Below are 25,735 nucleotides of genomic sequence, written 5' to 3' on the forward strand. Positions count from 1 at the left end.
TTGGATGACAGGTGTAGGTCATGCCGTAATCACTGCTGCTGTTGCTTCAATCAGTGGTTAGATCAGCGGAGCATTCAATAAAAACAGGACATGGTAAGTCACGTGTTGGAAAAATCAGGCAGGCTCAATATACGGGATGTCCCGGTTGATACGGGACAGTTGGCAACCCGAAACAAAATATGATATTTAGAAAAATGCTGGTGACCGAGCAACGGCGGTACCCATTGACTTGCATTGGTTCTGTGTCCGTACAACAGAAGTGAACGGGTACCGCTCTTCACCTTTTGTTCTCCGCATAAGAAAGAAGTCTTTGGACCGGATAATGAATAAACGAAGAAATGTAAATCATCGTTGAAAAAAAATGCAGTCCTTTATTTAATCAAAAGACATATTTGATAATGTTATTCTGTTGCATGTACAGTTAGCATTGCTAGTCAAATCACATCTTTATTCTTTGTTAAATATCACTCGCTAATCACAGCCTTAAATCTACAACCACCCTTAGAATTAGAAACGTTACGAAACACGGATTTTCCCTGCACGATCACTTCCATCGCAGACACGGTTGATTCCCCCAAATCAACCCAAACGTTAAGCTCTTAATAAATTAATAAAAGGAGTGCTGGAGTTTGGAAATAGAAATGTGTGGAATGGCTGGGGGTGTATGAAGGCTGTCCAGGAACCTCATACAATACAAAGATGGATAAACAGATAGAGAGAGTGTAGGCTGGGGCGGTTGGGTGGTCTGGTCTGTGGGTGGTGGCGGTGGTGTACTGTAGTGAGCAGGGAGCGCTGCCATGATGTTGTGGTGATGGAGGTTGGGGCAATGGGGGACAGAGCTGAGGTTTAGGCTATGGTGATCTGCATGGACTCCAGCATTTCCTCCACCGCCTTCACCGAGCATTTGTTCTCTTTCTTCCCATGGCCGGCAACCTAAAAGAAAGAGAGAGAGAGGGGTTGACGAAGGGACAATGTTTTTGTACCCATTACTTTTAACACAAACACTGCGGTGCGTCAGACTCGATAACATGCTAATGCTAAAAGACAAGTATTTGCTCACGCCCATCATATCTCTCTGCATGAACTGCATTCATAAAACGATTCATCCTTCATTTTAAGAGAATGAAGAGAAATGACCGCTAGAATTAGTGCGATAAACCTCAAGGGTTTAATGCCGGCTCTTTGACCTCTGGCCTGTCCTGCACTACTGTGGTAATAGAGATGCAGTCGCAGGTCTTCTTTCTCTCCTTGTTCGTCCCGTGAGAGCAAACGGATTGAAGGGTTACTACAACCTAATGAGTCACACGCTCGCTCACGAAGACCCATTAGCCCCGAGTCCCTGTGGCCAAGTATACTTAGTCACGCTTTTGCCACATCCGGTGTGACTCATCTGCTGAGATTCTGTCTGCTCCTCAAACTGAACAAATTGACCATATCGGCCAAAGCACACATCTCCATCCTCCCTCCAGTCATTGACACGACAAACCAATCCACTATCTGATAAATAAGTGCTCTGTATCTCTTCTTATTAGTCACGTCTTAAGTCTGGAATATATTTTGGGTTAAAACTTTACTTTCCAGTCCAGTTATTGTAGTTGAACTAATATTTTAAATGAACTTTTCGTTGTTTTCATATGATTTTTTAGCAAATTTTGTGATGTGCTTTTGTCATTATATTCTTTATATTATTCGTTTAATTCATTTTATTTCTGGTTCAGTTTTTTTTAAACATATTTTAAGTTAATAATTTGGTCCCCTTACTTCAACTTTTTTCAATTTATTGCCAAGGATACATTTCTAACTTTCAAGTTTCAAGTTTTTTTAAATGATATTTTGACCTTTTTAAATTACATTTGATTTCAATCAACAGAAGTTTTTTAATCTAACAATAATAACATGAACTTGTCCATCTAAAATATGAGCACAAAAACAATATATGAAATATAAAAAAATATAAATTATTTGAAAAAATAAAATGATTGAATGAATTGTGCAAGTTGTATATATTTAAATAATTTCCATTGCTTAAAAAAACATTTGTGATGGTATAAAGATGCAGCATTAAATTACTTTGGATGTCTGAGTATCTGAGTATTCTGATAGGCTCATAAAATCATTCAGTACACAGGTTATGTAGTCATGTAATTGGTTATGTCACCATGCGGCTCTCAGCTCTCAAATCAGAAGAAATGTTCTTATAGCAGTTTGCAGATTGCCTGGCCGAGCACTGATTCCTGATAAACAGCAACATTTCAGACAAAAAGGAGTCCCAGTGAACTCACTGGGTAAATATAAATAAGCACATGAAGCATGGCAGAAAAAGCATGGCATCGGCGTTTCTGGATTTGGAAATGCATATCTGTGTCCGCGCAAATCATTCACGAGTCCTGCTGGACGTGTACATACACATACACAAAGACAAATGTTATTTTCTTACCAGGAAACCTCACTAGATTAATAGAGATGAAATGTGGTCTGTGTGCCAAAATGCTTTTCCCAGCATTCTCACAAAATCCCCATTGTGCAAGTGAGCTTTGTGGTTTCTCCTAAATGATGGATTCCATCACACTTAATTTTCAGACCAGCATAAAAGTTAAGAACTTCAAAAAATGGTGCAGAGGACAACTCAATATGCCCCAGTTTAGTCCCTACACAAAATGCATTTCACAGAAATGATGCACGGATGCATGCTCACTCCTCGCCTTTCATTATTAATATAGTTGTATTTGTTGGGGCTGTTTGACAGGTTAATTCCAATGAATCCCAAATTAAAAAAGAATCTGTGAGCACATTCCATACCAAACTGATCACACTGCGTCTCTGGTCCTGCCTCTACAGCATTACGCATCAGAAGTCCTGTGTTGCATCCTAATCCATCCATGAGATGAGTCATCCTTCTATGAAACGTGGAATGACGCAAGCCTCGACGCAGGCTAACGCAGATTGATATCAGTTGTGAATTATTAGTTCAATATTGAGACGGGGGGACGAACTTAATGCATTTACTCTTGAAGTCACAAGAAGACAAGTGCTAGAAAGAAGAGAGATGAGTCGAGGATACGCCATCAAATTCAATTCTTACAATTTAATTCCTGTCAAAGAACTTCAATGTGGCCAGCATTTGACCTTTTCAGGTGCTCTTCACTTGGCTCCTCTTAAATAAAGGTAAGCTTACAGTGGCTCATACCTGGTGGTTGACCTCCAAAAGACCTCATCAATCAAAGCTTTTCTGCTATAGAGAATCAACTTCTCTTTGAAAGACCTCAGAAGTTCTTCAAAGCAAAGAATACAACAGGTTGACCTTCCAACCTGCTGCATGACAAAATACAACTAAGGTGCTTTCAGGTACCGTATACTGTGAAGGGCAAGGGATGGATGGCTTGTTCAGAACAGCCTGGGGTTAATTCTTTAACTGTGCCTCCAAAACTGACCGACTATAACTCAAGGCTTTTGAGGTACAAAATAGCTTGTCTTAAAGGGAAAGTTCACACCCATATTAAACAATTTATTTACCCTAAGGTTGTTCAAAACCCGTGTATGACTGTAAAACACAAAAGAAGATATTTTGAGAAATGTATAGGAAGCCAATGTTCTTCAAAGAATCTTAATTTGTGTTCGGCAGAATAAAGAAAGTCATACATGTTTGGAATGACACGAGGGTGAGTAAAGGATGACAGATTTTTTTGGGGGCAAACTATACCTTTAAGTTTTGTCCTCATTGAAAATTAGCATTTGATGTTTAGGGTTATAGGGCACATGACTTTGGACCAATCAGATTACACTGTGGAAGGGACTAGCCAATGCAATCCACTAAAAATAGAATAGAATCATTTCCACCTGTAACCAATGGCGCTCTCGTAACTGGAATCTAGAAAGAGAAACCCTTGATACATAGATAAAGTGAAGATAGAACGAGTGACATTAATAACCGTATTGGGTGGTCTGGAAATTCTTACAGAAAACTGGCCAAGTTTTAAAATACCCTCAGGATAACATTGTAACCATGTACATATAATCGGTCCACTCAGCGTTAATGGCAAGTTCCTGTTTATACAAATTTCAAGTTTGTACTCATTAGAAATGCCACTTTTCAACAAGGTCTGTCTTGCTGTTTGTCAGTCCTGCCAATAGAAATTAATACAAGAATGAAGTGGTTATGATCTCATGACACAGCCCTGAGGGACCCCTCATGGGACTGAGACACCCAACAACATATATAGGGGGTCAGTTCTAGACAGTATGACACTAGTCCTCCAACCACACAGGAAACACTTTAACAGTACCCACACGCTTTTGTGTGGCCCTTGATAGCCCCACTTGCAGAGTAAAGACCCCTTTATTACACTTAATAGTCAATGCTTGAATAAGGAATGTGTTTCACGCCGATGACAGTTAAGATTAGGAATAAGTCTATAATATTTATAGTCTGTACTATGTACCATGGCAACTGTGTAAACCCCTTAGTGATACCATTTGTGCTACACTTAACATTTTCCTCTCTTCTGCTATCATTATTCCCTCCCTGTGCAGCCGTGGTGTGCACACTGCATACTTTCCCCTTCCTAACCCCCAAAGCCTGTGTTTGGCACCAGCTGTTATGCTTCATAGGGATAGTGGCGCTTTAACATGCAGACATAGAAAACAGCTGCGAAACACTATGCCAGGCCCTGTGGGCTTAAGTCAACATATTAGCTGCGCTCTGCCCAGGCACGCGCATCCAGTGCACAACCAGCGTGAAGGCATGGCATACTCTCACCGTCTGGTGATGTGCTCTACTGTGTGTGTATCAGATTGTGCCCTGAATCGGTGAGAAAGAGAGAAACCAGGCGGCCAACCAAACCACAATAACAGTACCTCGTGAAGTTCTCTCACCTGATAGGCTCTGCTGATCTGAGAGGTGGCCCATGCGGCGTATTTCACATTATCCTTCTTGACCTTTGCGCTAACTTTCGGGCTAGCAGCGATATGACTCGCCGACTGCAAGAGAGGAAGATAAAGAGAAAACAAACGAGAGTGAGACATACCAAAGTGATGGAGGAGACACGAAGCGGCCATATTTACACAGCAGGAGAATACAGTTGATACGCCGCTTATAGGGATAGTTCACCCAAAAGTGAAAATTCTGTCATCATCTACTCAACCTCTTGTCATTTCAAACCAGTTTGATTGTCTTCTGTCTGCAGAACACAAAAGAAGATATTTTGAAGAATGCCGGTAACCTAACAACGGCGGTAGCAATTCACTTCTATTGTATGGACACAACCAATGCAAGTCAATGGGTACTGCTGTTGTTCGGTTACCAACATTCCTCAAAATATCTTCTTTTGTGAAGAAATGTCTTCTCTTGTGTTCTGCAGAAAAAAGGACGTCATACAGGTATTGAGTTCACACACATTCATACACAACCTTGTTTTAAATCAGTGCAAAACCCCCCAAAATCTATAACTGAACTGGTTCTGTTACAAGGACTGTATCGCCATTCCTGGAAAGTGTCAATAACGCGTCATAGAGACAAATGCTCATGCTCTACCACTTAAAGCCCACATAATGGAAGGGTGGCTAAACCCAGACGGCAATAGAGGGTAATTTTTAAAGGGTGGAAAATGTGAGGGTTTTGGGCCTGGCTGTGTAGCGAAAAGTCAGACCGCTGTGTCACTTATCATAGGCTGATGTGTTTTGCATCAGAGATATGCTTAGCTGACAGGGGCTGGGCGTGACTGGGAGGCGGCGTGTGAACAGCGTGGTGCAGCGTGAATCATGTTATCCAGCCGCGCAAAGATCTCCCTTCCACAACCACTAATCCTCCATCGTTCCCTCATTATTGCTTTTAGAGCAGCTCGGCAGGGCTCACAGGACTCTTTCGTCTGGAACGTGAAAGTCTTTCCCCGTGAATGTGCTGAAACCTTAACTGCACACCAATCAGCTTCATCTGTTTCTGGCACCTTCTAGATTTTGGTGTGTGTATTTCATACTTTTATTGGATCGTTGTCACCAGAAGCACAATCTCGGTTTCAAAAAGAGCTGCCAAGATAGACACCTGCCCTTCTATAGAAGCATCCACAGTCAGTAAGCAGGTAAACATCACTCTGGTTTTATTCATATGTTGAAGTTTCACATCAGAAACGAGTGATGGAAACGGCAAATTTCAAATAAAAAAACATAAATTCGCCAAATCGTTTTTATGCTCGCTTGAGGTGGTTTTTCATTTTTTGGGAAAAAGGGTTAATGGAAATAATGGGAGTTGGAAACGCATTTGCCGAATAAATTCCTCCAAAAAGTCACGTAATTGCACGTCGTAACCTGACTAACCAGAGTACTGATCTTGTTACACAGCATCAGAACTGTTGTTACGGTCATTCTTAAATGCCTGAGCAAAGTTTCCCAAACAGCAGGCATCCACAAAAGCACTGCATTGATTGTGTTTCGTAATCGTCTGCTTGCGCAAGTATTATTCTATATGAAAATCATTATATTCAGTGGCTTCTCTTACTTTTCTTTCTGACATTGAGTGGCAGTTGACTAGTTGAATCGAAACGGTGCTTGTTCACAGATCTTTTATGCGATGTTCCAAATCTGCGCATCCAATAAATTCACAACTTTTTATGGAAACCCGGCTAGTGCTAAAATGACATTACTGCAATGATATATCTGCTAATAATCGCTATCAGCCAATAGTTTGAGACAGACGATGATCAGGGCCGATATATCCTGTCTATCAAAAGAGAACAGGAAAATGCACTGAATTTATACTCTGAATATAGAAAATGTTAAGAAGCATCATCGGTTTGATGTTCAACATAAATAGTCATAATGTGAATTTATACAGATCATAAAGTTAAGAAATATTCATTTAATCTTAAGAATCTGTATCAGAACAATCGGTAGAGAAATGTAGTATCGGTACATCTCTAGTTCTAGTATCTTTTCATGTACCAGATATCTTTATTCAAAGTGATATAGGAGCTGGTATTTTTTTACCATTAAAGTCACTATTATTTAAGATTAAACTAATTGTATATTATTACAAAATGCAAAAATATAAAATAAAGGTTATATTTTTCCGAATATTAGCTCGTTTGAGGATTGAAATCATTGTGTCAAGAAAAATCTCATTATTTAACTTGCCCAATATCCTCTTCCGCACATACTTCTCAGTAATTAAATAATTATTCCTTTTTCGTGAAGGGTACATTTGATGCCTTGATGTTGGCGAAACGAGCGATCTTAAAAGGCAACATAATTAAGTTGCCTACCTTTTAAGAACAGCCTTCCGGCCATCCCGTAAGGGGTGCGCCTAGATGCTGTAAAACACTGAATGCAGAGGCAGCGTGCAATGTATTGCAACAGTTCGAACACTCGTGAGGTGGTTGTCTTTGGCAAGTCTCATCCTCTTGGCCACATACCGGTGGAAAGGTCATTTACATTCAGCGTCTCCCTGTAGAGGGAGATCTCTCTCTGCTTTGTTGTGTTGACTTGCTTCCGTGCCTGCCTCTGCCAGCCTTGACACACATGCAAATCACACATCAAAGACAGCTGATGACCGTCGCGGCTCTGTGTTTGCACTACCGAAGCGTGCATGTGTGCACGACCGTAAGTTTGAATAGTGCGTCTGTGTGTGGCTCCCCACACGCTCTGTCAGCCGTCTGCTCCTGGCTGGCTGTTTGTATTCATATGTCAAGAGTCACTTACAAATGATGCATTGGTGTTAATGGACAACATCCTGTTTAAATAAATACAGATGAAAGGCTTATTCAGCGCAGATATTGCGGAAAGCTCTGCAGCGGAGGAACGTGTGAAAGAGCAGCGGCCATTTCTCTTCCATTCTTTTTGTTGTCAAAGGTTTGTTTATCTTTGGCATAAACACAGAAATGCCCCACAAAGGAACGAAAGGGTTACATTACTGCAAAATTACAACCGGGGGTTTTCCCAACACTGAAAATGGAAACGCAGAATGCAACTGTGCCCCAATTACGCCCCCTGTATTCAGTGTTTGTTTTCTAAGCGCTGTACAGATCTCACCATGTAAAGGCCGAACAGGGCCCTCATGTTTCTGTTGTTCAGCTTCAGTGCCTGCGCAAAATACTTCCTGGCCAGCTCGAGGTTTTCCAGCCCTCCTTGGGTGTACTTTACCTGCAAGAGATTGGAAAAGATACACAACGGTAATGTTTTGTTACAGGAGTATTGACCTGGTTGAGAGTAGTTGACAAACGCTAGAAGGCAGAGTTATAGACTGTGAAGCATGGAAAAAGACTTTTACTGTACCTCAGCGTACTGTTCGCAATACAGGTGATTGTGCGGGTTTGTCATCATCAGCTCTTCGAGACAAAACGCCGCTTTCCCATAACTGCGGGAATACAAATGAAGGTCACACATACTTAAAAACATTTCCAAGTAGCTTTGTGGCCGATTATGCAAAGCAAAGCTCGGTCTCGCTGACGGTCATAGACGGGACGGTCTGAGGTTTCCCTTTAATCAGCTTTTAAGAGGGTTAATGGAAATCTGTGTATGAATGCCCATATGGTCAAATGATGAATGAAGTTTTGCAACAGAGGTGGCAATTCTGCCCTAGTCCTCTTTTCCAGAACCTAAAAGATGAATGAGGGGCGAAAGCCGTAAGATTGTCATTGCATTTCTAGACGCCGTCTACCAATCTGTCCTTCTTGGATGAGATCAATTCTAAGCAGACTGCTGAGGTGTTGATCTTACGCAAATCTACAGTTCCGTGTCTAAGACGCTCTCGACTATATGAGAATACAGTATGGGCACGAACGTTTCCCATCGCCCCGACCAAATAACCAAACATTTCAGAAAGAACTGCAGGACAATTACAGCAAAGCCGCAAGACACAAAAATGAGCCGAATGTGTCCAAAGGCCATTGACGAGGATGAAATGCTTGTTACCGTCTTTACCATCGACACGTTCCTAAAACCGCACGACCTTTTCAGTTACTGTGAGCTAGCACTCGGTTTCATTCCGTGCGAGGTCCACACATCTAGGCCCGCGTCGTACGTGCTTGTGCACACAAATCTATTTATCACAACACATCAAATCGTGAAACAGAGCTGGACTGCTTCCAATCTAGTTGTGGATGCTAATCTTGAGCAATCATACGGCTAAGAATTGGCAGAAAAAAGCGCGCTGACGTAAACAAGGCTTTCTTCGGTGGAAAAAAAGAGCGTTGGCATTACCGACTTGCACGAGATGATGAGCCTATCTAGCCGTTTAGAAAATGTTCAAGGGACTTTGAAGAAAAAAGAGAGATGGGCGAGAGAGAAACACAGAGAGTGAGAGAGTTCGAGAGAGCGAGCCAGTGAGATCAGGCCGCTCAGAAGGTTGAAGCCTGCTTGCAATTACCATTTCCTCTCCATAAAGACTTTCAGATGTGCTCTTGCCGTGCCATAAACTCTGGCAGAGCGGAGCGAAGAGTGAGAGAAAGAGATGGACAGATTGAGCCAGAAACAGAGAAGACAAAACGGGCATCAACCAACGTGACCCCTAACTCAAACACACCTGAGGATTACATGACACCTCATTCAACACAACGACCAACGGACCAAGACCGCCATCTATATTATTCTCAGTTTCCAAATGTTTCCAAATCATTTGTGTTTGCAAAGATGTTTTTGCTTATTGCACCATGTATAATTGTTTTATACAAAAAACAATTATACATGGTGCAATAAGCAAAAACATCTTTGCAAACACAAATGATTTGGAAGACAATTGCATTTAAATTACAAAAGAAAATCTGAACATGAATCTGTCATAACTCAAAGCTGCGTAATCAGCTGGTTGGGTGGTGTTTGTTTCTCTTCGTCTTGTCTTGACTGCTTGGGAGAACGGGTGGCACCTCATTCACTTGGGAATTGATCTTTTCCCCTTTTCATTTCTTTTCACAGCGTAGACATGGAGATAATTTGGGTTTCGCCGGAAGTGGAGGGAAATGGAAAAAAGGGAGCCTGTGACCTAAAATAAAAAAGGGATAAAGCAGAAGAGTGACATTGACACGCCTATAGATAGGGGGATGTCGAAGAATGGTGTGATATTTGAAAAGTTGTGTTAAGCAGGCAGATAATCCTCTCACCCCTGGATTTGCTACAGCAATAAAGCCCTTTACACAAAAGCTTCTAATAAGCGACGCTCTCACTGAGCACCCGCATTCCTACGGCCTGCGCCCTCTGACCGTGACAACGCACACTAACCCCCCGAAGCCCACCTTGCAGACAATAAGTCAAAAACAATTAAAGAAGGATGGAGGAGACAAGACATACACAAAGTTCCCAACAATCCTGATGCCTGGCGGAAAGTAACCTCTGGCAAAAAAGATATCAGCAGGGGAGCGCGGTCTTTTACCGGGAGTTGAAGAGGGGGCTCAAGGAACAAATCCTATTAAGGCCCTACTCCATGGGACAAACAGACACCGGGCTTTAAGAAGGGCCCCCTGGCTGAGACTGGCATTTCACTGGCTTTAACTCTGAAGCGCCCCACAGCTCAGCAGTAACCATCAGGCTTCAACGCAAGGTCCTGAGAATGACCTGCAAGTTTGCGGTGAATGTGACCTCGTAACCCTCATAAACATCACGTTCCACACAGACAACTTCTGGATATTTCATTGACACCTTTGCGTTTGGTAATTTACTGATAATGACACGCAATATAATAATAATATTACCAATTTTAGGTTTTTACGATGTAATGATGTAAAATGATTTAATGTAGACTTAACTTTATCACAAACACTTATTTCTTGTCTTAAGGGAAAGATGTCTGTGTTCAGACATTTACACCATGTATATCAAAAATTGTTCTTTGTCAAACACAAAAAAGTGACTTTTAATTTATGGAATGCCAACATAAATCAACTTCTCGACCGTTCTCAGCGGTTCCCAAAAGCGCAATGATCCAATCGCGCCCTTTGTTTAAGGAGGTATAACAAAGACTGAACTAATAAAACAAAGCGAGAAATCATTACTCATGCTCGTTGATGTAGAGTTCGGACAGCTCATGCCATGCTTCCTGGTCTCCCACAAACCTGCAAGACAGAAGAGTGGTCGTTAGCTCATCAGAAAGGCCACTCGGGACAAAAGGGGGGTTAGGGAAAGGCATGGGGGGCGACTCAATCACATGCAAAACCACTTTTAATTAAAAAGCGGAGGGGAAGGGGAGGAGAACGGGGCTTTAATCCTCTTGTAAAACACTCACTGCTCCAAATATTCGTTGAGCTCACGGACGGCTTCGCTGCTTTTGCCTTGCGCTCGCAGGATGGAGATCTTGCGCTTCCGTGCTGCCTGTGGGTTGACATCACAGAGGATTAAGGCTATAGTGTTTCAAGTGTTTGTTTGGAACAGAAAAGAGCATATGGTGAAAGAGGGATATAAAAAGATCATAGAAAAATTGTGAGCTGAAGGAATCTGCAAATCCCCCGGTTGTTCCGAGTCCTAGACAGTAGGAACAGCAGAGGCACCAAAATCTAAAATCTAGAACTGGTTAGACATGCATTTCATGCTCTATCAAAATGACGTATTGTTAAACTCTAAGCAAGTAATGCTATGATGTAACGCAACAATTTCACATTTAAACTTTTATTATTCAAACTATCCAAAAGTGTTAAACAACTTCAAAAATAGCCATCCAGCATCAGTTTGCACCCATTTGGCAGACATTTTATTCAAAGCGCATTCAAAGTTACATTTAACATGTATGCATTTCGGTAGATGTGTGTTAACTAGCTTTATAACACAGCTAATTTGAATGCTTGATTCTGATAGGCCAGTCTCGGCATTCCAAGGGTTGTCCTTTTCAAATAACAACCACTGAAACTAGTAACACCTTGATGCTGCAAATTTTCTTATACCATATATGACATTATATTTACAAATGATTAAACCAATTTGCCTGTTTGTGACATTTGAACGTCGTTTCTTACTTTAACACCAAAACTAAATGGCTTTAGGTCTGCATTTGGAAAAAATCAGCTAATAAAATATTTCAAATTGACATTTTATGTCTAGTATTTTCCTCATGTTGAAAGTAGCCGTTTAATAAGCAGGATAATGTACAAGCAGCCGGCCGTTATGGCAAAATAAGCCCCTTCAGTGTGATACAAGACAACAACCTGCCTGTACATTATCCCTTACTTAAACACTGCGATACTTTGATCTGGATTTTGATTTAAAGCAACAGACATCACTGGTGCGTGTCAAACGTTCTGGGCGCTTCTGCAGTTCGGCCTTCCTCCCCCGAGGCTGTGTTGTAATAAACAGCCTTGCACCATAAGACAGTCCAATACGTTTCCCTAAAAGCATATTATTACCGACACGCTGCATCCAAGTCATAAGTAATATACCAGCAGATACAGAAGAGTAATGTCTTTATCAGATTAGAAAGCTTGCGGATTCTGGCGTGCGAAGCATCGGCTTTCTGCTGAGGGACAGGCGAGGATGCTGCTCGCTCGAACGGGAGAAGATAAGTGAAGACTCGACTTATTTAAGTGGTGAAAATAACCCGCTGCCAAAGAGCCGTGGGCCATATGCATTCACATAAAGTTACGAAGCACGGTTTGCATCAGCCACAAAACAACGTCCGCCTTGTTCCAATGCAGAAGTGACCTTCAGGCGGATTAGAATCTCATCAATCTGAATCAGAAAGTATTACGCCGCTTTTGACGACTTTTCCAGGGCAGCTTCTTTCCCTTTGCTGGTAAAAGGAGACTGAGATGCAGAAGCTTTACAGTTTGAAGAGAACCTCTCTGCCTTAGATATTATTTATGGACTGGCACTTGATAAAGTGGGTCTTCCCTGCTACCACAGCACGGACCAAACCCCATCAAGCTGCCCATGAGTCACTTCTGAAAGGCCATAAATCTGGAACTGCTATGATACTACCGTCACTCCAAATCCACTTATCCATCAACCAGGCAGTCGAACGAACCTGTTCACTTGCTGCTTTAAGCCGAGACAGACTAACACACACAAGAAATGAACCTGAAGAGCTGCCAAACCTCGACTATCATGAGTCTGATAGTACTTACTGGATCAGTAGAAGATGTGGTTTCACATTTCTGGACTATAGATGACAGGTAAAATAAGGCCCTGGCTATAACCTCATGCTGTTTGGACTATCGCACTATTTCTGTATTGCAATACAACTTCATCCGCAGAACGTATCTAAAGAAACTATGGAATGGAACCAAACAAGCATTTAAAGTAGTATCAGCCATCAAATTTTATTGCTAATGTTCACTCACTTTACTTTTTTCTACATCGTACTAAATAAAGTGGAAGACCACAAGTCATGTACTGGGCCCAATATGTCTTTTGTTTCCTCTTGGAGCACTTGGGACCGATAGAAACATACAGGGGCTTACGAAACTTTATTAAACAGTGAGCTATTCCAAGCCATTCCGATCTCTTTCCCCCCTCTCGATTCGATCCAGATCATCTCTTTTTCATGCTCCTCATGATTCTTCTTCTAAAGTGTTTTTGAGTGGCTTTCATGCTGAAGGACCTGGCTTTCTCTATCAACCCCCGGCTCCACTTTCACAAGCGGTCAGACTGCCGTTAAGAGTCCACCTCCAGGGATTGCATAGACGGCCATCGTTCCCACAGGGTGAAGAGGAGCCGACTAACAGCGCCGGGTAATACCGACATGACCGGACTTCAAATTCACCATCAAATAAAATAATAACCTGCTGCTGGTTTTATAGGGATAGTTCACACTGAAATTAAAATTCCGTGTATGAGTTTATTCTGTCTGCAAAACACAAAAGAAGTATTTTGAAGAATGTTGTGAACCGAGCAGCGCTGGCACCCATTCACTTCTAATGTATGGACACAAAACCATCGCAAATGAATAGGTGCCGTCGCAGTTCTGTTAACACAATTTTTTTCCGCTGAATAAAGTAAATCACACTGATTTGAAGAGGGTGAGAAAATGATGACCGAATCATTAAAGGGATAGTTCACCCAGAAATGAACCTTAGGGAATTTTTAAAGAAGGGTTACAGTTTTTTAAAGTACAATAAATGTATATGTCGGCTCACACTGTCAATCATAAATATTACCGTCTGACAAAGTGAGTTTCTATTTACTTTTAATTAGTAAAAATGAAAACGTGTCATTGTGAGACACAGTAGAATTTAGAAAACAAACTGTTAACATGGCATTGTTTTATAATAATAATATTTATCATATTACATAGCATAAGAGATATTTGTCTTCAATTTTTCTGCTGTCGCACCATTGGACACATCTGCAATCTGTCAACTCCCCAGACTCAAAACCAATGGGTCAATGGGTACCCAATCTGTTTCGGTTATCAACATTCTTCAAAAAAAAACATTTTGTGTTCTGCAGAAGAAAAAAGTAATTCAGTTTGGAAATGACAGAGTGGGGAGGAAATGATGTAAATTTTGCGTGAACTATCCCTTTTGCAAAATGCCAGTTTAGATGACATCTGAGCCAGATTAGATGGCATTTCTAACTGTTTTTGAACTTTAAAAACTCGCAATTGTGTGTAATTCTAAGGGTCAAGCTCAGGAGGACTATCATTGACTTAATTTGCTTTCATAAGCAAAATCATGTTTATCTTGTTAAATTACAAGCGAAAAGCGTTGAAATTCAAGTTAAATAAGCCTGTCAATCGGTGTGAAAATAAACAGTTTACCTTTAAGTCTTAGCATGGAAAGACCACTATAAAGAAAAGCATAAGGCATGATGCTGGTGGGATGGAAGCGAAAAAACAAACAAAATATGACAAAAGTTATGCAACGATGCATTTGCAAATGATTTATCGAACAAACTAATCAGACAGAGACGAATTCTGTAGGTATTGAACCATAATGAGCGATGTAAGGTCTAGGAGTTCGAACATTTTTTGGACTCCGCCATGGCAGACAAACCTTGAGCAATTTTTGTTGATTCAACAATTCTGGTTAATGGGTACCACATCTATTCCACAGCCTATAATTACAACAGTTCAGTTTCCAATCGCAGCCCCGCATGCTGGGATGCCTCACAAGTCCTCACAGTAGTCGCCAATTTTCCGCCATTTTCTTGGACCGTGCACTTGTCCCATTCCACTGATCATCATGTTAAAAAAACAGCTTTTAGATAAGCCTCCCCACCACCAAACATTTACAGACAGGTGACCTAGATGATGTCATCTCTCCAACACCACAACCTCTGCCAACCCGCCCACTAACCAGCCAAAGAGAAATAGATTGTGGGACAAAACGGTCTAGTCGACACTGCACAAGGGGCTCTTATTTTATTCCATTCCCTCCCCTGATTTGAGTGGCTTGAGTTTAGAGATCACGAAGGAGGAATCCCATTTGGGCCCAAAGAAATCTGGGCTGAACCTAATTGTGTCCGGGTAGGGTGGTTCACATGGTGCCTGCCTACAATATTTCCACGGTGAAGTGTGAGTGTGAAGATAACATGTGGAAATGTCACGCTTTTCACAGCCAAAAAAAAAACAAGCTTCACCGATGGTCTGTTTTTGGTCTTTTATAGGGGTGATATAGGAGGTTTTTGTGGGATTTCTCAGAGAGCCACCAAGATCAAGTTCAAACCTTTCAAATTTCACAGACTTTTTTTTAACAATAAAATTAAAACAAGTACAATCAAACCCAAAAGACCAATTCATACACATTTAAAAAAAAACTGTTAAAAAGGCTTTAAGAGTCCAAGTGTCCCGTCAGCCCATTTCACTTCATTTCCCAGACTTCCTGGTGCAAAAAATGACGGCTGTCTAAGTGATCATTCAAAAACGCACATTTCCTTTTAGATGACGGCTGCAGACATTTTCTGAACGAGACTGGTGAGGTAATGAGACGTGGTTGGACACTATTTTCCAGCGATTTTCCTGCTTAACTGTGTGTAAAAGGATCATTTCATTATATTGATGATGACAATTCACATTTTAAAATTTGGTCAAATGACAGATCGTCTAACAGATCTGTGGAGAGAAAATGTCTTTTGGCACATTCTGCCTTTTTTCCATGTCAAAGCGTAATTAATAATCTCAGTTTAACAGTTTGGGATTATTTTAAAAAATACATATCTTTTCTTAACATTAGTTTATGCATTCGCTAGCATAAACTAAGAAAGAGAAATGTATTTTTTACAGCACAAGCTTAATTTTGTTTTGTCAGTAAACAGTCGTTTAGCATTATTTAAAATTAGCTCATTGAGTTTAATGCCAAAAATATATTAGTAAATGATGAAATTTTAATTTATAAACGTTGTAATAGTATTATTCGTTCACATCGACTGATGTTCATATAAAGAACCTTACAGTGCGGTGCAACCAAAAATAGTCTTTCATATAGATTTCCTAAAAGGCCTGTGGTTAACATGTTTACAATAAGTGTATATAAACACTGAATTTCACAAATTATTCTTCTCTGCAGGTGTTCAGTAACAGGATATCTGATTTTTCCTGATGGTTTTCATTACTGCGGCAGGGAAGGGTCACACGAAATGCAAGACTTTGACAGGGACATTTACAAAATCACACTACTGCCACTTTTTCCCTACAACACCAGGACAGAAATGCATTTCTCAGAGGGAACATTCGTCTCATATCTTGTAAATGTTAACAGAGGGGCAAAGCGATATGATTACTAGATTGTAAAGAGTAATGCAACCGCAGTGGTTTGATGATATCCTTTTCACGCCATTCTTCTCAACTGCCTATTTACACGCCGTTTAATATGTTCGCAATTTAAACCCTGATCATGGGAATAGGCAGAGTGCCTCGGTTAAAACGCACAAAAAACAAACAGAGCAGACCTATCGCTGTCAGGAGAAGAAAGACGGATTGGTCCAACTGTAAAAGATTCAAGTAAAATAAATATCAATAGTAGTGATATAATAAATGAGGGGGATACACAGTAAATGTCAATTATAATGCCTGATAACAGTACATTTATGTCTACACAGGACGCGACCGGTGCGACGCATACAATGTAGACACGGTGTAAGGCACACAAACATTGTAAGTATACATCCCCAACCCAAACTGCTTTTAAAATGTGAATTAAATACAGTAAGAAGCACTCAATCCACAGGAAACTAACACCATAAGCAGACTTTGAAACATTTATGAAAAACATTATTTCCTTTTCCTTCCAGTGACTCTCAGTTAGTGTTGGTGGTAAGGAAAAAATGAGAGAGAGGCCATTGGAGGATTCTGCACGTGAGAGTTACAAATAGGCAAACAATAAGATGTAGAATAAATAAAAGTGCAGAGAAAATGTAAAAAAAGGTATACGTGTAAAACAGCATAAAATATATAACGTATGTTTTAAGCCAAATCAAATAAAGTATTGTTATGGTTATGAAAACTCATGCATTTCATTGCCCGGTGATCACATGCAAGTAAGAGAAGTTATGTAGGAGACAAAGGAATGTACAATGTGTTTTAGGGTAGGAACAGATTGAACAAACACAGTATACATGGACACCAACATATATTTCTTGATAACAAAACAAATTGTGTGTTATGTCAAGACTAGAGAAATCAATCGTACTACTTAATTGATCTTGAAATGATAAATCAATTCAGACTAAACCTAAGTTACCTAAAGATTAAATGTTTCAAAAATGAGGGAAATTATTAAATGAGATGAATTGAGAAGCCCTCAACGGGGTCTCAGGATGAGCGATAAATCCCCATCCTCAAAAGAAAAGGCATTTATTCTCGCCAGGGTTGCCCCTGCAATGTTTAATGCAAGTCCATAAATCAATGTTCTTCTTGTCTGCGTTTTATTTGGGATGGGGCTCAGGTCACAGAGAAAGTTTTATATGTGCCAGACAAGTAAAAAAACATACAAGGTACATTTCAGGAAGTTTCAAGCACAATCTTGAGAGATTTTTCGTTTACCGTATTAGTCGGGTCATCCTGCAGTATGGAGTCGTACAGCTTGTTGGCGTCCTCATACCTTTACCGGCAAAGAGAGATCATGTTTTAGGAAAATCAACAGAACGTCGCTCATCTTAAATTAGGTGGTAGGGATATCAGATACACTTTTCACAGTAACCAACTTTTTGTGTACACAGCGCCGCGTTTCTATAGTGACTGAAAATAGGCTTTCTGTGCGTATCTAAGGGGCAGAAATAAACAGTCATTATCGTAGCAGCTCAAATGGCCGGCATTGTCAAAGGTTTACGAGCTCGCCGATGTGAGTAATCCACAAACATGATTGCTTGCACTTTAATTTACCTCTAAACAAATCAGCCTGCACGTCCACCACAAATCAGGCATCGTTTCTGAGAGCCGTTCGCTTAAAAGGCCTTCCGAGGAGACACGTATATGAGTTACAGATGTCAAAAATCCAAATAAATACTCTCCTCAAAGCACATCAGAGCATCGGCCTCTTCAACCTGAACCGAGGCTTGGAGAGCGTCGCGTGTTTATGAATTACGATGCTTAACTCATAAAGTGTATTCTGAGTAATGGGGCGGACGATGCCACAGGCACTTCACTTGTCATGTTGAATAAGCGTGGCGGGATGGAATCGAGCTGGATTTTTTATTAGCGACAACCTGCGAAGCTAATGCTTGCGCGGCCAAACCCCCGGCCTTATGATCAAAACCTGTTTCAGCCCTCAACCAACAACAGAAGCAGCTCTGGTTCCCATTATCATCGAGTTCCAACGCCGCTCCTTCTCTCACATCCACATTAGAGCTCAAACTCTCTCTGGCACATCTCATACGGCACCAGCCGCTTCGACTTACTCTGTTTACGTAGGATCGAGCTTTGTGGGAGCGGAGAGGCCGAGCGTCTGATGGCAATTAGACCCAAATTTGCAGTTTATTTAATACAGCAAATTTGACTGCGCAGGAGTGATCACTTGCAATTATGCAACGACTCCTGGCGTAAGCGATAAACAAGTCGACGATATGGTGACCAGACCGAACAGACCTGAAATCCTTTTGAAACTCTATACATTGACTGGGATAATCGTTTGCTCAAAAGTAGATGGAGAGCGAAATTCTCTAGCAGAGAAAACACAGGCCTAGGTTTGTGAGAGCGCCTGTGTTTACAGGTCTGGCTTGTTTTCCTAACCAGGGAGTTAAAACAGAGTAAAAAATTTGAAAATAATGTCGGGAAAGACCGGAATTCCTCACTCAGGCAAAAGAGCCACTGGACTACAAAAGGCTAAACCCATTTCTCTTGCTTTCCCACTTAGCGACGGTGGCTTGAAAAATAAACAGCCTCCCTTACCACGTATCCTGCCGCTCACGTCCCAGAACCCCCCACCCCTGCAGTCTATCCAAGGCTGTGGTGTTGAGAGGGTGCTGTGGTGTATCATACCTCTCCAGCGCCTCCAGCCGCATCCCTGCTAATCGCTTCACTCTGTGACTGTCTGGAAACTGCCTCTTCAGCTCCTGCAGACAACTCTACGTAAAGAACAACAACAACAGCGAGTATGATGATGCGTGCACGTCCACAAAACAGCAAAACACAATGTTAACAAAAACAAAGCAGTAAACTTTGAAATTGAAATGTGTGGGCAATTCTAGCTTCTGGGTGTTTGAAAAATTTGAAATTCTCATAGAATGTATTCATTGCCAATATATTGAATCATCTGGTTATATCTTACTAAACCCCAGATGATGATAGAGTCCAGACATCAGGGAAATATCAGTCAATGCACAAGTTTTCTATTTTAAAAGAAAGAAAAATTCATTCGTAATGGATGTGACAAAAAAGGACACATATTTTTGGAGAACATTCTTTGGAGGATTTCTGTGAATTTAAACTTACAAACCAGAAGCAATAATACCAGACAAATGGAGAAGGGATGACTCTTTATAGACCACAAAATAGTTACTTTATTTTATTATTATTTTCCTCTGCCCATTTATGAGGAATATGGGCTGTTATGGATGTGCCGGTTCACTTACCAGACTATGGAAAACTATGCTTTAAAAACACACCATAAATACTTTAAAAACTTCACATGGGTATTAAAACCACCAAATATTGACATGTGACCTATCAGTATGGTAAAAACTTTTGAAATTGGAATTGCCTGTGTAACATCTGCAACACTAGCGTCAATAGACAAAATGGCACAAAACATATTGCAAGTTGTGGCACAAACAAACAAGTAGCACAAATAACAAATGGTTTAAAGTATTTTTTAAGATCAGACTTTCTGTAGTTAATTCTCAACAAAATGAATTTAAATTTGTTCATCACAGACTGACATTGCCAAGCTTATAATATAAAGCCCTCAAAAATCCTCTTTCAGTGGTGATGAAATGTGGGCTTTGTCCATTTTTCACCCACAACGTTTAAAACTTTATAGACCTACTCTAAAAAGTGCGATGTGACTAGTCTGACAAGACAATATTACAGGGAAGACTTCTGCTGACCAAAAAGTGAAACAGTAACTTTCCTGTCCGTGGGTGCCATGATAAACAGGTCAGCCATACAGCTGTGAGAGAAGATGTGAAAAATTGCAAGTGACGTGGGTGAGAATTTAGAACGCTGCACAGCGGGATCCCACAATTCCACACTGGCTACTATAAAAGTCAGAGGCAGGATGCTACTTTTACCAGCTCTTTCCCTCCGAGATGAAATGGGTCCTGGTTTTTTTTTACACACTCATGACTTGGTGAGGGATGGTTACTGTCAATTCCAATGTTTTTCTGCTTCGGATGGAAAGTTTGCTCTGTGGCTTAACCCGACTGACCCATTATGCTCACAGACGTTTTTTCCCGCTGTTTTCCTAGCCACTGCTAGGAACCTCAGAAACTGACTACTTTACAATTTTAAAGTCAACAAGAAGGGTCTAAGTGACATCTTTTTCTATGGCTGAGCACCTCTGTTATTTTCATCGTCCTCTTAAACCATTTCCTAAACATCTCTAAAAAGAACATGCAAAATGTGTTTTATGTTTGAAAATTGTTTTAGATTTGGCAAGCAGACTGAAAAGCTCATTTTGCGGTGGCTGATGTGGGGCAGGTGAGCAAGACGAAAGGAGAAAAAAAAGTCACTGAAGCATAACAGAAACTCACCCAGGCCAAATCGTCCCGACTGCAGTCCAGCGCCGCGATCATCACCTGCTCGTAAATAATCCAAACTGGGTAAAGGAGACAAGCATAAAGAGACACCACATTAGCGGGCCTATTTTTCAACCTCGTAGCAAAGATGATGAATGAACATACGGCCCATTTGAACTCAAGCAAACTGTGACGTTTCATTAGAAAATACCATCTTAAACATCCATCAGTAACAGAGTTTATCTTCGTAATTTCTGGGTGTGGACGAGCTGGCAGGTCTTATGGAAACGGTCAAGAAATTCACACCACGACGCCAAATAAAACTTAGACGATGAATTTTGACAAGAAAACCTTAGCGTATTCATTGGCTTTATGTATCAGTTCAGTCAAACACTGCGAAGGGTGAATGATTTCCATCATCTATAGGTCATGTTACATGAAATTAAGCACCTATCCGCTGATACTTGAGTAATAGGAGAGAACACGGAACAAATCGACAGAAATGTTCGAATCAATTATTTTGGGATTTATCTGTTCCAACATTCTCACATGTACATTTGGGTGCAACCTTCTGCTTCTTTAGTTTTTTACAAAACATGCTTGTTTCTTAAACATTACGTGCAGATCAACACCGCCATTATTTTTTACATTTGTGTGACAGAGTTGACATCACAGTTGTGAAAAAAACATTATCACAATTCATTTATTTAAAAAGATTATAGAATTCAGAGAAGCTTTTGTGACCTTGTTGAACCTTATCTTTACCTTACGCTCTGATATAAGTACTATTTAGTGGGCTTGGCTAGTAATTCAATGAAATCGATGCTCCATAACAGACAAGAGTTTCAACAAGCACGCCCACATCTATTGGCTTAATGATTTTAAAAGTGTTCATTGAAAAAGAACATTAAAATTTAGCAGAACAAGAAAAACTGATATGCCAAAACAAACAAACGGCTGGAGTTTTTTTCAGTTTTTATGATTCCAAGTGGTACTTTGATAATTACCATCTTGTTTCACAGCCAATTTAAGAGCTGGTTTCAATAAAAGCAAGCTGTTTAATGTGTTTACCCTGCTCTTTAAAGACAGTATGAATCATAATGACAACAAGAAAAAAGTAGCCGAAAAAGCTACATAGTGAATCAATAAAATCCATCATGAATCAATAAACTGCTACTAGTCATCACACGGCAAATGCTTGAATTCTAAATTTTACTACATTTAGACATTTGTGTGAGAGGGAGAACGATGTCTATTGGCAAAATGTTCAATAATCTTTTTGTGATAAGATAACAGACACTATCTAGATTTTAGAAACTGTTCCTAGAGCCACGAAAACATTATTACTTTTTGTTTTCTTGTACTAGTACATGCATCATTGTAAATGTCTTCCTACGGGCTATCTGGCAACTTGTGACTTGGCTCCTTCATTGTTGTTTGCAAAGATTCCTCAACCGGTGGTGCTGTACTCTGACAAAGCATCCAAGATACATTTAATAATAGTTATTTGAGATTACATGTGGTTTTAAAATAACAATACAGATGAGGCAAAAAATGGCCTGAATTCAATTTGAATAGAAAAGAGCTCAATTTCTACAATTGGTAAACCAAAATTGTCATCTATGAAGTGTGTTAAGAGCCAATATCAAGGACTGGATCACCTCTGAGATAATGATTTTAGCTGAAAGAAGTCTTGGCTTTACTTGCTATGTTTGACAACATGAATGCAAGACTTCATCTGCTTGTCTGGCTTGGAAAGAGAAGCTAACTGACCAAAGCAAATAGAGAATAAGCCATCTGAAATGTGTCTGCCATATAAACCCATATTAATTTAATAAGAAACGCTGAAAAGTCTCTCTGTTATTGAACCATTAGAGACAAACCAAGAACAGAGTAAAGAAAAATTGTGTTGTTTCATCTGCAATAGTTTTATTCATAAGCTCAGACATCAGGGAACAAAACATTACTTTCACAATAGAGTTCCAATACCATACTAGATGATTTTACATAATAGTAATAGTGTTCAGTCAAATTGTGAGAGAAAGCTGTCTTTGTTAACATTACTAACTTAATTAGCTAAGTAACATGTAATTTAGCTGATGCAAAGTGAAATGTATGCCAAAAACATGCATAACACAATTGCATTGAGACACCCATCCTGCGCATGCTAACGTGCACTCAAGGTTGAAGATAAGAAACTTCCGTACGCAAGGTCAAAACTCAATGCTCAAGGTTTTATGCGTCATTTTCGAGTGAGTCATCCTTTTAGTGAAGTGAATTCTCTGACTGATTAAGTCTATGATTCATACAGATGACTCCTGCATTTCAATTAAGTGCAAACTCAGTTTGACAGGGTATGACAATTCTGACCATCACAATGCATATGGCAGATGTTTTTGTCCTAAAGAGTGAATTCCAGGAATACATGTGCAGTAAGCGGCTTTACAAGTCAAAGCCATAACAAACAGGAATGTTTTTAATAAACAAAAAGGAAAATGACAATTTACTAAAATCAGCATTGTGTGATTTCGGTTGAATATGTTCTTGCAATAAATTGCACTGCTAATTTTGACTCAAAAGACATTTCAAAATGAATAATATTCAGTGGCTGAAATACCATGCGTCTCAAAATATTGCTGTGTTTATTAAGCTAATATTTATTTAAGGACTGCCACTGCCTTTGAAAACAAAGTCATTTACTTGCAAATGAGAATGCAATGGAGGAGAGACGGAAGGTTCTTGTGTTTTTGTTTAGACACACTGATTGTACTTACCGTCATCTCCCAGTTTAGATGCGTGCTCATTAATCAGCTCTTCACCCACATCCACAATCTGCTCACTGTTTCTGTAACTCTCTTCTCTCCACTTACGGAGTTTGTCACGCATCTCTGAAATGAAATGTAATAAAGAAAATCATTAGCCATCTCATTTGTTTTTTTTCAATTATTTATCATTATTATAGCTTGTATTTTCTTTATTAATCTGACTGCTTTGTTTAAGCAATTAAGTGATCCATTAGACTGAAATGTCCTCTTACTCAGTCCTCCATCTTGACTCGATATAAATACAACTCACAATAAACTAGACAAATACAAAAACCTGTTTCCACTGCAATCATCCATATAATAGAGATAGACAGACAAATAAACAACACACATGTGAAATTCATATACATGCTGTGTATTCCTTTACTTTAAGAGTGCATTTCTCACTGTGGTATTTGTAGAAAAAAATACATTAAACAAGTAAAACACATGGATGGCTCTTTAATACACCTGTAAATGTAATACTCATATAATTTATTATATAAAAAAGTTCTGTACATATATAACCATTCATAATCGCAACTGCAATTGGTAAAATAAACATTACTTCCCACGCATGCATGTGCGATAAATAATAGCCTACAATAATAACTCCAAAAATAGCATGTTATACATCTGTCACAGTTGGTTTTACTATAGTAAAACTATAGTAAATCTGCTATAGTAGATTTTAAAGATTTCAATCTCTGCTTTGCTTAGTGTACATTTGGACAATATACAGAAGCACACACAATAAATATGATGAGTGACAGTGGGCATCAAAATGCGTATCAATGAATACATTTGCTGTATTATACAGAATTTGTCTGTAAGTATATCAAAAAGAACATCAAGAGTTGATCAACTGAATCGATTTTATCTCTAGCTGTGAATGGATGACATGTAACGTTACATCAGCTTAAATACTTATTCTCTCAAATAAACTATGTTAAACATTTACATAAACTGACCAGACAGACATAAACGCAAAATGGTCAGAATAACATTTAATGAAACAACTGTCTTGTGTTAGCTACTTACAGTTAGCGATGATAAAAAAGGCACAATGCTTTCAGAAATTACTTACAATTCAACACGAGACTCATATGTTTGTGATGTAATGTCAAGCAAGAATATCACAGGATGTTGTTGTCCTAATAAAAACAGCTTTTGTTGCTATCCTGTATAATCATAAGCTAACTGGCTACCTAGCATGCTGTGCTGAATGAAAAGCTGTTAAACGACTGAAATCACGAAGCATTAAAAAAGCACATAACTTGGATCATGAAAAGTTAATACACAAAAACATTGCAGCCATGACAATGCGTTGTAAACAAAAAAATAAGTTATTTACCTTCCCAATTAACATCGTACAGCTCCGATATGGACGACATGTTTTCTAAGCTCCCTCCTTCCTGTGCGCTGATTGGTGCGTAGTCGTGACGTCAAGGGTTAACGCCGTAAAAGGGGTCAAAAGAAGGGCATAGGTTAAACCGCAAAAATGGATTTAATAGATTTCTATGCAAGTTTCTTTGTTTAATATGATCTACCTTTATACGTTTCGCTTTTACAACGACGAACCATCAAGTATGAACACTGGTTTGAGAAGCGATTAATTGAATTAAAGTTAAATGTATTTTTGAAGGGTTTCTCACAATTTTGCATTGTTGCACAGTACCCTAAAGCGAAGAAAATTACTAACTGTGAATATATAAGACAATTTATTATGTATTTAATACAAATAATGATAAATTGTTAAAATATTACAATGTTATATTGTAACATTAGGAATGTGTTTCACTACTCCTATTGTGTGTATAGTGCCTTATTATGTGTACATTTTATTTATGCATGTATATAACATAGAAGTAAACATTAACATAGCGTAGCATAAACATTAACATAGAACAAAA

General features: G+C 39.6%; 1 protein-coding gene across 1 annotated transcript; it reads right to left on the bottom strand.

The window, feature by feature from the left end:
• Nucleotides 1-351: 351 nt before the first annotated feature.
• emc2 (ER membrane protein complex subunit 2) lies at nucleotides 352-25,240 on the bottom strand. Its single transcript, XM_056762879.1, has 11 exons — nucleotides 25,177-25,240; nucleotides 23,793-23,906; nucleotides 21,034-21,098; nucleotides 19,322-19,407; nucleotides 17,888-17,945; nucleotides 11,204-11,289; nucleotides 10,974-11,033; nucleotides 8,263-8,344; nucleotides 8,020-8,130; nucleotides 4,873-4,977; nucleotides 352-933 (listed from the first exon to the last, which is right to left on the bottom strand). The coding sequence occupies exons 1-11, from the start codon at nucleotides 25,214-25,216 to the stop codon at nucleotides 847-849; spliced, it is 894 nt and encodes a 297-aa protein (XP_056618857.1). The 5' UTR covers nucleotides 25,217-25,240; the 3' UTR covers nucleotides 352-846.
• Between the last annotated feature and the right edge of the window lie 495 nt (nucleotides 25,241-25,735).

Source organism: Triplophysa dalaica, chromosome 12 (assembly GCF_015846415.1).
Source record: "Triplophysa dalaica isolate WHDGS20190420 chromosome 12, ASM1584641v1, whole genome shotgun sequence".
Lineage (NCBI taxonomy): Eukaryota > Metazoa > Chordata > Actinopteri > Cypriniformes > Nemacheilidae > Triplophysa > Triplophysa dalaica.